At 38.0% G+C, this 16,093-nt stretch overlaps 2 protein-coding genes and 1 long non-coding RNA gene across 6 annotated transcripts; all 3 read right to left on the reverse strand.

The window, feature by feature from the left end:
* Positions 159–6,925, reverse strand: LOC18792767. Of its 4 annotated transcripts, none has more exons than XM_020555258.1 (5): positions 6,215–6,702; positions 5,890–6,025; positions 4,565–5,571; positions 4,334–4,480; positions 159–721 (listed from the first exon to the last, which is right to left on the reverse strand). In XM_020555258.1, the coding sequence occupies exons 3-5, from the start codon at positions 4,721–4,723 to the stop codon at positions 413–415; spliced, it is 615 nt and encodes a 204-aa protein (XP_020410847.1). In that variant the 5' UTR covers positions 4,724–5,571; positions 5,890–6,025; positions 6,215–6,702; the 3' UTR covers positions 159–412. The 4 variants fall into 4 exon arrangements, 2 of the variants coding, with proteins under 2 accessions (XP_020410847.1, XP_020410846.1); XM_020555257.1 differs by lacking the exon at positions 159–721 and adding an exon at positions 3,692–4,191 and having other exon boundaries at positions 6,215–6,649; XR_002269772.1 differs by lacking the exons at positions 4,334–4,480; positions 4,565–5,571; positions 5,890–6,025; positions 6,215–6,702 and adding exons at positions 860–1,006; positions 2,736–3,241 and having other exon boundaries at positions 608–721.
* On the reverse strand, positions 8,094–10,100 carry LOC18788245 (F-box/FBD/LRR-repeat protein At1g13570). Its single transcript, XM_020558023.1, has 2 exons — positions 9,744–10,100; positions 8,094–9,094 (listed from the first exon to the last, which is right to left on the reverse strand). Exon 2 carries the CDS (start codon positions 9,027–9,029, stop codon positions 8,094–8,096), a length of 936 nt encoding a protein of 311 aa, XP_020413612.1. The 5' UTR covers positions 9,030–9,094; positions 9,744–10,100.
* Positions 12,435–15,217, reverse strand: LOC109946688. The gene is made up of 2 exons (XR_002269776.1): positions 13,902–15,217; positions 12,435–13,801 (listed from the first exon to the last, which is right to left on the reverse strand). It is a non-coding gene; the product is annotated as an uncharacterized LOC109946688 (long non-coding RNA).

Here is a 16,093-nt window from a genome sequence, read left to right on the forward strand (position 1 = left end):
GGACAATACATAGGCGTCAGCTTGTAGTTTTTATTAGTATTATTATTTTTTGCATACAATATATATTATTGTAGTTATTTATTTTTCATTTTGTCATTAGTATTATTATTTTTTTGCATACAAAAGATATTAATTATTGTATTCTGTACAATGTACAATACACAGGTAAGTGTCGAGGTTTCAAAATACATATAGAAAAAGGAAAACAACACCATGCAAATGACATGTCCTTTCTCATTTTGTCTCCAACTCCAACTCATTCAAGAATCTACATATGGCAAGAAATCAATCAAGTACCAAAACTGTCATCCTTGTTCACCACACAAACATTATTTCGGAAAATGTCAGAAATAAATAGTAGCAAATTGCATGCCGCAAAAAGTCTGTAGCAAAGAGGACTAAACAAGTGAAATCACACAATAACTAACTCAGCTCCTGGAGGTAGTTTTCCTCCAATCTGCAAGGCCCGCTTTCTTGTTGCCCTCAATTTTTTCTGGGTTGTAACAAATTCAGACAATAGAGCGGATTCTTCAACGACAACCTTTTTGAGATTGACGATAAACGTTTCAAGTGCAACGGCATTCTCAGTGAAGTACATGGCAAGATCAGTGTCGATAATAGACCCAACGAACCCAGAAAATTTCACCACCTTAAGGCACTGATGAGGACATTTATTAACCTTCTGCATATTGCTCTTACACGAGTCGCGTGCCCATCCTAACTGCACAAGGACATAACAAAAGCTTACCAATCTACCTTGGAAAGTTCATTCCACATAAATCAATTAAACTTTCACAGTTCTCAAACCATTATATAATCCAACTATTAACATTTTAAGATATACTGAAAATAAATTTACCTTCAATGTAAATCCATGCAAGAAAGGAGACCGCTCTATCAATTTAGTCAAAAAGAGGAGGCTTAGCCGATCAGTTGCAATAACACTCAATGATAAGTCCTTGAGACTAGTTAATTCTGGAAATTCTGGGAGCCACGCCCCTCCATTCTGAAAGATGAAAAGTTAAGTTAAAATTTGGAAAATAATATATATTGAATTATTTCATATACCTACCGCACTCAGATTCATGTGCAAGTTGAGAGTCACCAGTTGAGGAATACAACTTTTAACCGAAAGAAAAGGTGTAATTATAGACCTAGTACTTTCTGCAAGAGATACATTAACAAGCAAGGGTGCATGCCTCAAACGAATACCGTTACTAAAACCCAGCAACCCTCGATAAATAAACGACACGAGATTAGGAGCCCAAATCTCAACTAATCCTAAAGACGTACACTCATTTGTAGGAACTTCAACCGGAGTGATGAACCAGCAACTTTCAAATTTACTAATTGATCTGAGCAAGAAACGCAGAGATGCTCAAGGAGTTCACAGTAGGACAGAAAGTGCTCAACAAGTTCGCCCGTTATATTTACAAAGGACAAAGAGAGGTGTTTAAGGGACTTGATGCAGGAAATACTGAAAGGGCTTCTAAATAGCTTATCTAGAAAGACATAACTGGGAGAAGAATAACGAGACCATCTGCCTGCTTACAAATCTATCTCAAGGCCTTGAACTCTCCTCCACATTGCAAATTCAATCCAATTGTCGATTTCAGAACTACTAGGACTGGAGTTGGGTGAGGAAGAATGAATTTGGAATTCATCTAAGGATGGACCCTGGTGCAATTGCAAGACTTTCACCCAATTGTAACTAGATGTTGTTTTCACTCGTTTTCTTTTCTTCTGTGGTTTGGATAATGCATCTATATCATCGAAGTTGAGAGTCGTAATCTGTTTCCACAGAAAGACCCACCTCTTAGAGAGGACACAAGTCCTTGCTGCTTCCCTAATACCCAATAGGGAAAGAATGCTAATTAGAATGGCATCTGGTAGCTGACTGATCTGATCCTCCTCTGAATAATTCTCTTCCTTATCACCCAAATTGATTGGAATCTTTTGTCGTTTCCTGTATGTCCATCCAGAATGCTCAGCCTTTCTTTTTGGCATCGAAGTTGGAACACCCTTGTTATTAATTTACTCTCTTCTTAAATGTTACAATGTAATCAAATAAGCTACAAGGAAGTGGAGCAAACCAATTATTACTAAAACCAACTATCAAACAGATGAAAAGAAGCGATCATCTATAATAAACGAAGAAGGCGAAAAGGTTGGGTTCGTGAATACAAGTAATCTAAGCTAGTGACTCTAGCAGTGAAAACTTAAAACAAAGAGAAGAAGACAAGACTGCAGATTAAAAGCTGGTGTTTTTCATTCACACCAACGTTTATAAAATCACACTTGTATTTGATTCTGTGTAAATAAAAAAGCAGGGAGCCACTAGTTGATTAAAAGCCCTGCTTTTCATTCAAAACTTTGAAATCTAGACTAACCAAAGCAGCTACCCTATTATTTATAGGCAGCAAACCGACTAAAATCCACCAAACCCAAATCCAAATCCAAGTCCAACTGGGAAACCACATTTCTATTTCCCCTCTTTTTAAAGGAGAAGCGGAACCTTTTCTACTTATTTGGTACAACTACAACATCTAAAGACAATTTTAAATGTAAGCCATGGAACATAATTGCGCCTTTGAAAGAGTAAATCTGACACTGACAGATATTTTGATTTCAAATACGAAAAAGCTGGCGAATTTGATTGAAAATCGTCATGTAACTCAAAACTCAAAACTTATTACAGGAAAAGAAGTTACGCAAATCAAAAGGGAAAAACTTACTTATTTGAGACAGCCGCGGCATAACTGCAACGCCAACCTCTAGCCGCGAAGGGAAATGGGAAATGGGAAGACCAACTTCTGTGGTTTTTGTTTGGAGGGGTAAAAGGGGAATTTCAAACGTGTTGGGTTTAAAATTAAATAGACCCAACTCTTACACAGATGGACGAGATCGGTCCGGTCCGTTTATTAAACACAAAACTTACAAGTAGAGGCCTGCCCAAGAAGGATAAAAAGAAACAAAGGCCTAGCTGGTCGGCCAGAAACACATGAATACTAAAAAAAGAAATAAATAAAACAGGCCTATCATAATGAAAGACCACGGCAGCCACACACATAACCTAAACCTAACCTAATCATGATGTTGGGGTATATAGATTTAGGGTTTAGGGTTTGAAGCAAAGCTGAGTCCACCTCAACAACATATATTACGACATTATAAGAATCAAAATGGATCTTGAATAGCTCAAACGCACGAATAAGAATATATGTAACACACCGAAACACAGACTTACTTGCTCGCTCTGAAGATGGAAGGATTTGTAGCTCCAGCATCACATCCAACGCAATCAAGTGCTTCTGAAATGCCATAAAGAGCAAAGACCCATCTTTTAAATCGCAAAAACAAAACTACCCAATTGATAAATTGATCAAATGTTGCAGAATATCCACTTTCAAAAGACAAAATTCGCATGAATACAACAGTGCTTGTACCAGAACATACCCAAAAAGAAATGGAATAAACCAAATTACCCAACACAAAAGCTCCCATTTACCAGCAACCAATCAATGCAAAAAGACACAGCACCCTTCTCACTTACCCAGAAACCCTCAGAATTCAGATGCATATAAAATTCAGCTAAGAAAGATTAAAAAGAGCAGAACTCAAATCAAATACCTTTGATTGGAGGAGACCCCAACAACCTAAAGAGTAGATGGAAGCCAGTAATAACAAGAAGTAAATGAAAAGTAGGTTTCAAACTTGAGACTTAAGATTACAGACCGTAATAGTGAAGATTTCCACGTCTTCTCCAACAATAATTGGTCATCACGACCATATATTATTTCAATTTCTGAATATGTCAGAAATAAATAGTAGCAAATTACATGCTGCAAAAAGTCTGTAGCAAAGAGGACTAAACAAGTGAAATCACACAACAATTAACTCAGCTCCTGGCGGTAGTTTTTCTCCAATCTGCAAGGCCCGCTTTCTTGTTGCCCTCATTTTTTTCTGGGTTGTAACAAATTCAGACAATAGAGTGGATTCTTCAATGACAACCTTTTTGAGATCGATGATAAACGTTTCAAGTGCAACGGCATTCTCAGTGAAGTACATGGCAAGCTCAGTGTCGATAATAGACCCAACGAACCCAGAAAATTTCACCACCTTAAGGCACTGATGAGGACATTTATTAACCTTCTGCATATTCCTCTGACACGAGTCGCGTACCCATCTTAACTGCACAAGGACATAACAAAAGCTTACGAATCTACCTTGGAAAGTTGATTCCACATAAATCAATTACACTTTCACAGTTCTCAAACCATTATATAAACTTCCCAACTATTAAAATTTTAAGATATACTGAAAATAAATTTACCTTCAATGTAAATCCATGCAAGAAAGGAGACCGCTCTATCAATTTAGTCAAAGCAAGGAGGCTTAGCCGATCAGTTGCGATAACACTCAATGACAAGTCCTTGAGACAAGTAAATTCTGGAAATTCTGGGAGCCACACCCCTCCTCTCTGAAAGATGAAAAGTTAAAGTTAAAATTTGGAATATATATATATATGTAAATAAATAAATATTGAATTATTTCATATACCGACCGAATTCAGATTCATGTGCAAGTTGAGAGTCACCAGCTGAGGAATACAACTTTTAACCGAAAGAAAAGGTGCAATTATAGACCTAGTACTTTCTGCAAGAGATACATTAACAAGCAAGGGTGCATGCCTCAAACGAATACTGTCACAAAAACCCAACATTCCCTTATAAATAAATGACACGAGATTAGGAGCCCAAATCTCAACTAATCCTAAAGACGTACACTCACTTATTTGTAGGAACTTCAACCGGAGTGATGAACCAGCAACTTTCAAATTTACTTATTGATCTGAGCAAGAAACGCAGAGATGCTCAAGGAGTTCACAATAGGATAGAAAATGTTCAACAAGTTCGCCGGTTATATTTACAAAGGACAAAGAGAGGTGTTTAAGGGACTTGATGCAGGAAATACCAAAAGGGCTTCTAAATGGCTTATCTGGAAAGGTATAACTGGGAGAAGAAAAACGAGACCGTCTGCCTGCTTCCAAATCTATCTCAAGGCCTTGAACTCTCCTCCACATTGCAAATTCAATCCAATTGTCGATTTCAGAACTACTAGGACTGGAATCGGGTGAGGAAGAATGAATTTGGAATTCATCTAAGGATAGACCCTGGTGCAATTGCAAGACTTGATTCACCCAATTGTAACTAGATGTTGTTTTCACTCGTTTTCTTTTCTTCTGCAGTTTGGATAATGCATCTATATCATCGAAGTTGAGACACGTAATCTGTTTCCACAGAGAGACCCACCTCTTCGAGAGGACACAAGTCCTTGCTGCTTCCCTAATACCCAATAGGGAAAGAATGCTAATTAGAATGGCATCTGGTAGCTGACTGATCTGATCGTCCTCTGAATAATTCTCTTCCTTATCACCCAAATTGATTGGAATCTTTTGTTGTTTCCTGTATGTCCATCCAGAATGCTCAGCCTTTCTTTTCGGCATCGAAGTTGGAACACCCTTGTTATTAATTTACTCTCTTCTTAAATGTTACAATGTAATCAAATAAGCTACACGAAGTGGAGCAAACCGATTATTACTAAAACCAACTATCAAACAGATGAAAAGAAGCGATCATCTATAATAAATGAAGGCGGCGAAAAAGTTGGGTTCGTGAATACAAGTAATCTAAGCTAGTGACTCTAGCAGTGAAACCTTAAAACAAAGAGAAGAAGACAAGACTGTGTGTTTTTCATTCACACCAACGTTCATAAAATCACACTTGTATTTGATTCTGTGTAAATAAAAAAGTAGGGAGCCAATAGCTGATTAAAAGCCCCTGCTTTTCAATCAAAACTTTGCAATCTAGAATTACCAAAGCAGCTAACCTGTTATTTATAGGCAGCAAACCGACTAAAATGCACCAAATCCAAATCCAAGTCCAACTGGGAAACTACATTTCTATTTCCCTCTTTTTGAAGGAGAAGCGGAACCTTTTCGACTTATTTGGTACAACTACAACATCTAAAGACAATTTTGGATGTAAGCCATGGAACATAATTGCGCCTCTGAAAGAGTAAATCTGACACTGATAGGTATTTTGATTTCAAATACGAAAAAGCCGGCGAATTTGATTGAAAATCGCCATGTAACTCAAAATTCCAAACTTATAACAGGAAATGAAGTTACGAAAATCGAAAGGGAAAAACTTACTTATTTGAGGGGTGGACAGATGCGGCATATCTGCAACGCCAACCTCTAGCCGCGAAGGGAAATGGGAAATGGGGAAAGTCATCAACGGCTCATAAGATCAACTTCTGTGGTTTTTGTTTGGAGGGGTAAAAGGGGAATTTCATACGTGTTTGGGTATGGATAGATACCGTCACATGCTCATTTGTCCGCCAAACTCAATCTATCTCAAACTTGAAATCCAAGTAGAGAAACAAACAGATCTCTCCACTTTCAGCTCCTCGATCGACCGTGCCGTCGCCCTCTGTGACAAGATCTCATGTTCTCTGTAGCCCTCTGTGAATTACGGAAGGCTCTGGAGACCATGAGATCTGATAAGAGGCATCTTCTGAGTTCCAGTCACCCCAGAAGAAGACTTGGGTCAGGTGTATCCAAATTCATACTTTTTTTGAGTGAGGAACTTTCATAACAAATTCTTAAATATTTTTATAGCGTTGATAAAAAGTCATTTATTTAAATATTTAGCAAGACTTTTACTCTTAATAATCAATCTTAAAAATATTAAAAAGTCATTTATTTAAGACTTAAATGCTAAAATAGTCCTTGTGTTTTATCATGTTGGTCAATTTAATCCCTGTGTTTTTAATTTAGCCAATATAGTCCATTCCGTTAAAATTGCCATTAAATAAACATAAATTGTTTTTTTTTTTGTGGGTAGAAAACCTATAAACTTATTTGAAATTAATTTTAACATTTTAATTAATTAAAAAATATATTGAAACTTCATTAAAACCAAAACATAACGTTAGGAAAGAAAAAAAAAACAAGATGGGTATAATCAAGGAGGGGGGAGTGGGGCGACGACCAGAGTGGGCTAGAGGATCCGAGCGACACGGCTGGAGATGGGACAAATTAATGGTGGCATTTTAAACCGAAAAACCGAAAAACCGAAAAACCGCAAAAACCAACCGATATTTTACCGCAATAAAACCGCAATCGCGGTAAATCGAACCGCAATCACGGTATTAAGAACCGAACCGCATTTGCGGTTGCGGTTGCGGTATTTTATTTTCAAAATTTGCGGTTACCGCAAACCGCAAAGTATAGCCGCACGGCTATACTCTATGAATAATTAAGTAAAATTGTAAATCCTTCTCTTCTCTCTCTGTAGCCGTGAGATGAAAACCTAGAATCTGTTTCTTCTCCTGATTCCCATTCGTCTCTCTCTCAACTCTCTCTCAACTCTCTTATTCCCATTCGTCTCTCTCTCTCTCTCTCTCTCTCTCTCTCTCTCAACTCTCAAAATCGGCTTCTCTCTCACAGACCCGAATCGAACTCATCTCCTCCTCTCTCTCTCTCTAACTCAATTCAAGCCCTCCCTCTGTCTCTCTCAAGGATCGATCTTTGTGAAAAGCGCCATTAGAGCTTCGAACCCGAGCGCAGCCGCTGAGTCTTCTTCACCTGGACTCTACTCCGCCAAGAAGTACGAGCTCACTGTTCCTAACGTCGACTTGGTTCTTGAGGACGTCCGCCCCTATCTCATCGCTGATGGCGGTAACGTCGACGTTGTGTCCGTTGAGGACGGCGTCGTTTCACTCAAGCTACAAGGTGGGTTTGGTTGGGTTATCTCTTTTTTCTGTCTCTGTTTTTCATTTGAAATATGGTTTCTTTTTTCTGTCAGGAATTTTGGGTTTTGTGAATTTGAATGATTTACTCATTGTCAACATATAATTTGATTGTGAAACAGTGGTAATTAGTTAGAATCAATATTTTGTTTTGCAATTAGGCAATTGAAATTCCAACAGGGGCTTGTGGGAGCTGCCCTAGCTCAACCACCACCATGAAAATGGGAATTGAAAGAGTGCTTAAAGAAAAGTTTGGAGATGCGCTCAAGGATATTTCTTCATCTATGACGATTGAGAGTCACCAGCTGAGGAATGCAACTTTTAACCGAAAGAAAAGGTTCAATTATAGACCTAGTACTTTCTGCAAGAGATACATTAACAAGCAAGGGTGCATGCCTCAATCGAATACTGTCACAATAACCCAACATTCCCTTATAAATAAATGACACGAGATTAGGAGCCCAAATCTCAACTAATCCTAAAGACGTACACTCACTTATTTGTAGGAACTTCAACCGGAGTGATGAACCAGCAACTTTCAATTTTACTAATTGATCTGAGCAAGAAATGCAGAGATGCTCAAGGAGTTCACAGTAGGATAGAAAGTGCTCAACAAGTTCGCCGGTTATATTTACAAAGGACAAAGAGAGGTGTTTAAGGGACTTGATGCAGGAAATACCAAAAGGGCTTCTAAATGGCTTATCTGGAAAGATATAACTGGGAGAAGAAAAACGAGACCGTCTGCCTGCTTCCAAATCTATCTCAAGGCCTTGAACTCTCCTCCACATTGCAAATTCAATCCAATTGTCGATTTCAGAACTACTAGGACTGCAATTGAGTGAGGAAGAACGAATTTTGAATTCATCTAAGGATGGACCATGGTGCAATTGCAAGACTTGATTCACCCAATTGTAACTAGATGTTGTTTTCACTCGTTGCCTTCTTTTCTTCTGTGGTTTGGATAATGCATCTATATCATCGAAGTTGAGACATGTAATCTGTTTCCACACATAGATCCACCTCTTAGAGAGGACACAAGTTCTTGCTGCATCCCTAATACCCAATAGGGAAAGAATGCTGATTAGAATGACATCCGGTAGCTGACTGATCTGATCCTCCTCCGAATAATTCTCTTCCTTATCAACCAAATTGATTGGAATCTTTTGTCGTTTCCCATATGTCCATCCAGAATGCTTAGCCTTTCTTTTCGGCATGGAAGTTGGAACACCCTTGTTATTAATTTACTTTCTTCTTAAATATTACAATGTAATGAAATAAGCTGCAGAAGTGGAGCAAACCGATTATTACTAAAACCAACTATCAAACAGATGAAAAGAAGCGATCATCTATAATAAACGAAGAAGGCGAAAAAGTTGGGTTCGTGAATACAAGTAATCTAAGCAACCTTAAAAACAAAGAAAAGAAGACAAGACTGCAGATGAAAAGCTGGTGCTGGTGTTTTTCATTCACAACAACGTTTATAAAATCACACTTGTATTTGATTCTGCGTAAATAAAAAAGCAGGGAGGGAGCCAATAGCTGATTTAAAAGCCCCTGCTTTTCATTCAAAATTTTGCAATCTAGAATTACTAAAGCAGCTACCCTATTATTTATAGGCAGCAAACCGACTAAAATCCACCAAATCCAAATCCAAGTCCAACTGGGAAACTACATTTCTATTTCCCTCTTTTTGAAGGAGAAGCGGAACCTTTTCTACTTATTTGGTACAACTACAACATCTAAAGAAAATTTTGGATGTAAGCCATGAAACATAATTGCGCCTTTGAAAGAGTAAATCTGACACTGATAGGTATTTTGATTTCAAATACAAAAAAGCTGGCGAATTTGATTGAAAATCGTCATGTAACTCAAAATTCCAAACTTACAACAGGAAATGAAGTTACGCAAATCGAAAGGGAAAAACTTACTTATTTGAGGGGTGGACAGCCGCGGCATATCTGCAACGCCAACCTCTAGCCGCGAAGGGAAATGGGAAATGGGAAATGGGGAAATGGGAAAGACATCAACGGCTCCGAAGACCAACTTATGTGGCTGTTTGGAGGGATAAAAGGGGAATTTCAAACGTGTTGGGTCTAAAATTAAATAGACCCAACTCTTACACACGAGATCGGTCCGGTCCGTTTATGAAACACAAAAAGTAGAGGCCCGCCCAAGAAGTAAAAAAAGAAACAAAGGCCTAGTGGGTCAGCCAGAAACACATGAATACTAAAAAAAGAAAGTTAAAAAAAGGCGTATCACAACGAAAGACTACGTCAGCCACACTCATAACCTAACCTAACCTAATCATGATGTTTGGGTATATAGATACCAGTCATTCTCATTTGTCAGCCAAACTCAATCTATCTCAAACTCGAAATCCAAGTAGAGAAACAAACAGATCTCTCAACTTTCAGCTCCTCGATCGACCATGCCGTCGCCCTCTGTGACAAGATCTCATGTTCTCTGTAGCCCTCTGTGAATTACGGAAGGCTCTGGAGACCATGAGATCTGATCACAGGCATCAGGGAAGAAGACTGGTTATGAGGTCCAGTCACCCCAGAAGAAGACTTGCGATAAATCCAAAGAGCAGAAGAACCATGGCCTGTGAATGGCTTGAGAAGCCAGCCAGCACCACCTTTGGTGACGGGGGTCATGAAACGCAGTGTCTTGTCTTGATAGCTTAGATTCAAGGGCCAAGGATGAGTTAGGTGGTGATGATCGGCATCATCAAGGGGTGCAATCATCCATTCTTTTTTTTCGATTTTTTCTAGAATAATACATTTTTGTTTTGTCTTTAATTTTTTGTATTTTTTTTTTTTTTTGCTGGTATTTTTGGCAAATACTTAAAGTATATAATATTTATTTATTTTCAGTGAGCTTGGGCTAGAGCGTTTCCATTTTTTGTTCCATTTTGGGCCTTTTGTTTTCTGTTTAATCTGGGCTGATTCTGGTCAGATTGTCTTCATGGACCTGTAATGGGTTTTTTCTTTCTTTTTTCCGGACCAAGAGTTTTATAAATTTCTGAAAAACAATAAACGTTTTCTCCCTCCGTTTTATGTCCCTATTGTATCATTTTGTATTAATTTTTATTATTCAAAACATCAACACACAAGAATATACAAAAATCATTTTGTAATGTTTTTGTTTTCTCATAATTTATAGGTATTTTAACAACGACCGTATCATTTTCTTAATGATCATATTAACATACCAAGTTTATAACTAACTAATCCAGTCTGTTAATGAACGCGCGCGATAATATTAGCTCCGCAGCTTTGAGAAACCCTAACCACACTTTCTTCGGAGAAACCTAACCAGCTCTGGTCTCGCACTTCTTTGGAGAAACCCTGACCACACTTTCTTTGGAGAAACCTAACCTGCTCTGGTCTCACACCTCTTTGGTGAAAATCTAACCTCCTCTGGTCTCACACTCTCTTTGGAGAAACTGGAGCTTCTTTCTCTAGGTACCTTCCTTTTTGATCAATTTTTACATTTGATTCTAAACATTTCAACTTGCCTTCTAGCTAATGTTTCACGTTGTGAAGTATTTATTTTGCTAGTATATTTATTGATTTTCAGATTTGGGCTCCTAAACCCTAGTTTCCTTCTTCTTTTGGTTTAAGCTCTAGTTCAATTTTTTGCTTTTCTGAGTTTTTTTCCTCTCACTAGTCTCACAAAATGCACGGATTTAAATAAACTATCTCACAAAATGCACGGATTTAAATAAACTATGTTCTTTTACTTTCTCTGTCATTACTTTTGAGCAAAGCATACATATTTGGGAGTATTTTTGGGTGAATTCGTTGGTATTTATTGCTGGCCTCCCTATGCAAACAGTTGCTATCACGCTTAATGTGATGTTTTATCCTGATGTTCTGATTATGAGACCAAAGTAATTAGTGTGCAGTAACGTTTGATTTTTCTTTGCTATATCTATCCTTAGATTCGTTGCTGCTGTTTATTTCAAATTTCCTTTTGTAGATTGTTGTCTAGCTAGCTACTAGCTAGTTGAGAGCGATATGAAGAGGAGGAATATTCTTTATCCAATCTTTTTCATGTCAGTTTCATCCAGAATTTCAACCCTGGTTTTCTTTTTCCTTAGTTTTTTGGGATGTGCAAGGACTTTTATTTCACGTGGTTAAGTGCTCTGTTTTAACCTTATTTGGATAAACAAAATTACAAGGCAAGTTTAGCACTAATGGAATGGAATTACCTTTTTTTTTAAATCAATTTTGCAAAATACATGTGTTGCTAGCTTTTGTGTTTCTGGTGTCCCATCTCTATCGGTGAAACTTCATGATTGTTCACCTGTTTGGGAATTGATTTTGCTCCCCACAACCATAAAAAATTAAAGTTGGTTTAGTCTCATTATATTATTTTGCCTTTTGATCCAGAAAAGTGCTTAAATAATGGTAAGTTAGTGAGTTCAACATCATCAATAGTTTGAAAATTGAGACCTGGGGACACATGAAATTCCACCTGAGCAAGTATGTTGCAAAATTACCAGTTGCAAAAAACTGCTCATTTGTTTTCATGTGGTTTATTTAGTGAGTCAGTTTATATTGCTCATGTATTATGACTTCTCTCATTTATAATTTGCTATTTGATTTAGTTTTGTGTTTTTTTTTTTTCATGTGGTTTTGTACAGGAGAATGACTACCCAAATTTCACATATCAACTTTGACAATTCCAATTTAAAGTCTGAAAGTGTCATCCAAAAACCCTTGTTAGATTCATTCATGGAAATATTAAGGCTTTCGTGGCTGACCGATGTTGTCCAAGAAGGGCATGTATGGAAATGGGAGTTGGTTCACAAGGAAGGATGTGTTAAGAGGACAGTTCCACTCTTCATTCTCAAAGACGTAGTGGATGATTCAAGACATGAATATGAAGAACATTTGTTCTGCATCTATTGCAGCTACCCAAGATGCAACAACAATCTCGTCTCGAAGTGCAAGTATCATTTTGTAATTTCAGCCGATTACGAGTCCGGGGAGCAATTGGACGATCCTTTTGACAAGGATGTTTACTTTTTTAAAGATTGGACACACCTTATACATTGGTTGCTCAACAACAACGGGATCGGCCGCCTCATATGTGTCAATTGGATTAATGAGGGTTCTGCTTTCATAACTGGTCGAGACATCATGCATCTATGGGGTTTACTTTGCCTTTATTTTCAGGTTAGGTAATTATCGTTTTTATATTAGTTGTTTTATATTTTTGTTATATATAAAACATATGAATTGAATTTGATTTTGTGATGTATAGGAAAATAACTGCATGTGATGAAGCATGTAAAGCATTTAGGCATATCACATTGATAGATGGTCTCTGTGAGCCGTGCGAGGGGGCCATGGAGACTAGGTTGTTGTTTAGTGTGGCTTTTGGTAGTATGTGGTTTGGGAGGTTGGGATACACGTTTCTACGTGGAAGCTATGGGGTGTCAAGAGGTACCTACACAACCGCTATTGGGTACCTTAGGTCTCGTTCGTTGATTGAAGTTGAAGAAATTGTAGGAAAATACAAGAAGATGTGTCTTACACCCCTAGAGTGCATGAGAGATTTATTATTTTTCGTGCTGCAGATGAGGTGTGGCACGAGAGGCCGAAAAAGAACGGATCTAAATAAAGATTTGTGGACGGTGTATGATGAGGTTTTAATGAGGAGGAAAAATCACATCCAAACTATCTTGAATTGCAAAGTTTTTTGGACGTGAATTTTCCTCAGCATTAAAACCTCATCATACACCGTCCACAAATCTTTATTTAGATTCGTTCTCTTTCGGCCCCTCGCGCCACACCTTATTTGCAGCACGAAAGATAATAAATCTCTCATGCACTGTAGGGGAGTAAGGCACATCTTCTTGTATTTTTCTACAATTTCTTCAACCTCGGTCAACGAAAGAGACTCAAGGGACTCAATGGCGGTTGGGTAGGTATCTCTTGACACCTCATAGCTTTCACGTGGAAACGTGTATCCCTACCTCCCAAACTAGGTACTACCAAAAGCCACAATAAACAACAACCTAGTCTCCATGGGCCCCTCGCACGTCTCACGGAGACCGTCTATCAATGTATCCCTACCTCCCAAACTAGGTACTACCAAAAGCCACAATAAACAACAACCTAGTCTCCATGGGCCCCTCGCACGTCTCACGGAGACCGTCTATCAATGTGATATGCCTAAATGCTTTACATGCTTCATCACAGATAGTTATTTTCCTATAAATCACAAAGTCAGATTCAATTAATATGTTTTATATATAACAAAAATATGAAACAACTAATATAAAAATGATAATTATCTCGCCTGAAAATAAAGGCAAAGTAAATCCTATAGATGCATGATGAAAGCAGAACCCTCATTAATCCCATTGATACATATGAGGTGGCCGATCCCATTGTTGTGGAGCAACCCATGTAAGAGGTGTGTTCAATCTTTAAAAAAGTAATTATCCTTGTCAAAAAGATTGTCCAATTGCTTCCCGGACTCGTAATCGGCTGGAATTACAAAGTGATACTTGCACTTCGAGGCGAGATTGTTGTTGCATCCTGAGTAGATGCAGAACAAATCTTCGGATTCATGTCTTGAATCATCCACTACTTCTCTTGGGTAGAAATTTACAGCACCTAGTATCAGCTGACTTGTTGCATCTTGTTCCTTGATCAAAACACATTTGTATGTGCTATGCAGCATCCCATTCCATATTTTTGTTGCAAGTTACTAAATTGTCACATACCCTCTTTGTTGCCTTCCAGATGCGCGTGGCATGCATAAGCACTTGTAAATTGTTTCCTTGCAGCATAAATATGCTAGGCTGCTCATTTGTCTTATCATGATTTAATTAATGTCAGAAACGGCATAGTGGAGTCGCTGAGTGTGCAGGGATTCTTGTTTGGAGACTCTCATTGCATAATTGATTAAACTTACTCAGTTCTGTACTTTTAATTAGAAGACTGGTCCATACTTACTGTACCTTGAGTATGTTGGATTAGTGATCTAGGATGCATCTTGTAGTTGTCTAGTTTGTTTTTACGTTACCTTGTCATATGAGGCATCAATGGATCATTTGTTGCAAGCTACATTTATAATTGTACTAGCACTACCCCCTTAGTCACAAGTTGTTAAACCTTCGTAATTTGTCTCTTGATCTAGTCAATGCAGAGTATGCAGCCATTAGTTGGTTGACGATCGAAAGCATATGGTGCAGCCAATGAATTCTGGAATGATCATCTCTGTAGAGAGTGAATGTTTTGTTTTGTTTTTTCTTTTCATTTTGTTAATGGAAATTTCTGTAGAGCCAGAGCGTCGGCATTGTGTGTGTACCTTCACTTCTTAATATTACTATATTCAACTTGTTAAAGTACTATTGACACAGGAGGCCAAGAAAAAGATCTCAGAATCTAGGAACATAATTCAATAAAAAAACAAAAATGGTATACAATACAAGCAAGCACCAAGGGCTTTGAATTATTCTTCTGCATAGATGATTCAGGTCCTGGTCTAGTTTCGTTTGGCTTCTGCTTGTCTTTCCTATAGCACAACAGTTAGGCTGATGTGGTAAATTGCGGAGATTGAGAGAGAAGGCTGCAAGCTAAATATTGCCTGAACTTGCCTTCCTCCGTTGCTAGCCTAGAAAAGGAAATAAAAGGGAAATTCAAGTAACAGTCTCCACCATACACTACAAGAAGACAACGGAAGCACAAACAAGGTGCACTGGTTTGGATAAGTGATGAATATGCAGTTTCCGCCTCGGGGGATTTAGGGGTCTGATCAAGCTGTCAGCTTGCTTTGCGAGATCATATTTCGATATCTGTGCCACTTCTCGTATATCTGGAAACCAGGAAGAACAGGTCTAAATTGAGGAGCACTAGTGCATTCCAAACAGCAGCATCCTCTTAAATCTTAACCTCATTATCATTACAAGGCATAATTAGGAAAAAGTAATGCGGCTATACTCCTTTTTATAAAAAATATATATAAAACAAGGCTTCACTCATTTGACACGATATTCGCATAGTCGGAATATTTGGGGATGGGTGGAATACGCAAAACAACACTTGCCCGAGCCATTTTTAACCAATTTTATCACAGCTTTGAAGGTAAAAGCTTACTTTTAAATGTGAGGGAAAGTGCAAAGTAACCAAATGGAGTGAAGCGTATGCAAGAACAAATTCTTTGACATCTTGAAACGAACCAAGATAGGGAGAGTTGATATCAATGTTTTAAAAACAAGACTTAGATGTCGAAGGGTGTTAGAGTTTGTATAGGAAAA

This window comes from Prunus persica, chromosome G1 (genome assembly GCF_000346465.2).
Source record: "Prunus persica cultivar Lovell chromosome G1, Prunus_persica_NCBIv2, whole genome shotgun sequence".
Taxonomy (NCBI): domain Eukaryota; kingdom Viridiplantae; phylum Streptophyta; class Magnoliopsida; order Rosales; family Rosaceae; genus Prunus; species Prunus persica.

Bases quoted from the DNA above. Each gene is read 5' to 3' on its own strand.
- LOC18792767 (XM_020555258.1), bottom strand. From the start codon at position 4,723: ATGTTGGGTTTTTGTGACAGTATTCGTTTGAGGCATGCACCCTTGCTT. The intron at 4,481-4,564 runs GTCGGTATATGA...TTCATCTTTCAG, and splicing joins TGCACATGAATCTGAATTCG to AGAGGAGGGGTGTGGCTCCC. The intron at 722-4,333 runs GTAAATTTATTT...GTCCTTGTGCAG, and splicing joins TGCATGGATTTACATTGAAG to TTAGGATGGGCACGCGACTC.
- LOC18788245 (XM_020558023.1), bottom strand. From the start codon at position 9,029: ATGCCGAAAAGAAAGGCTAAGCATTCTGGATGGACATATGGGAAACGA.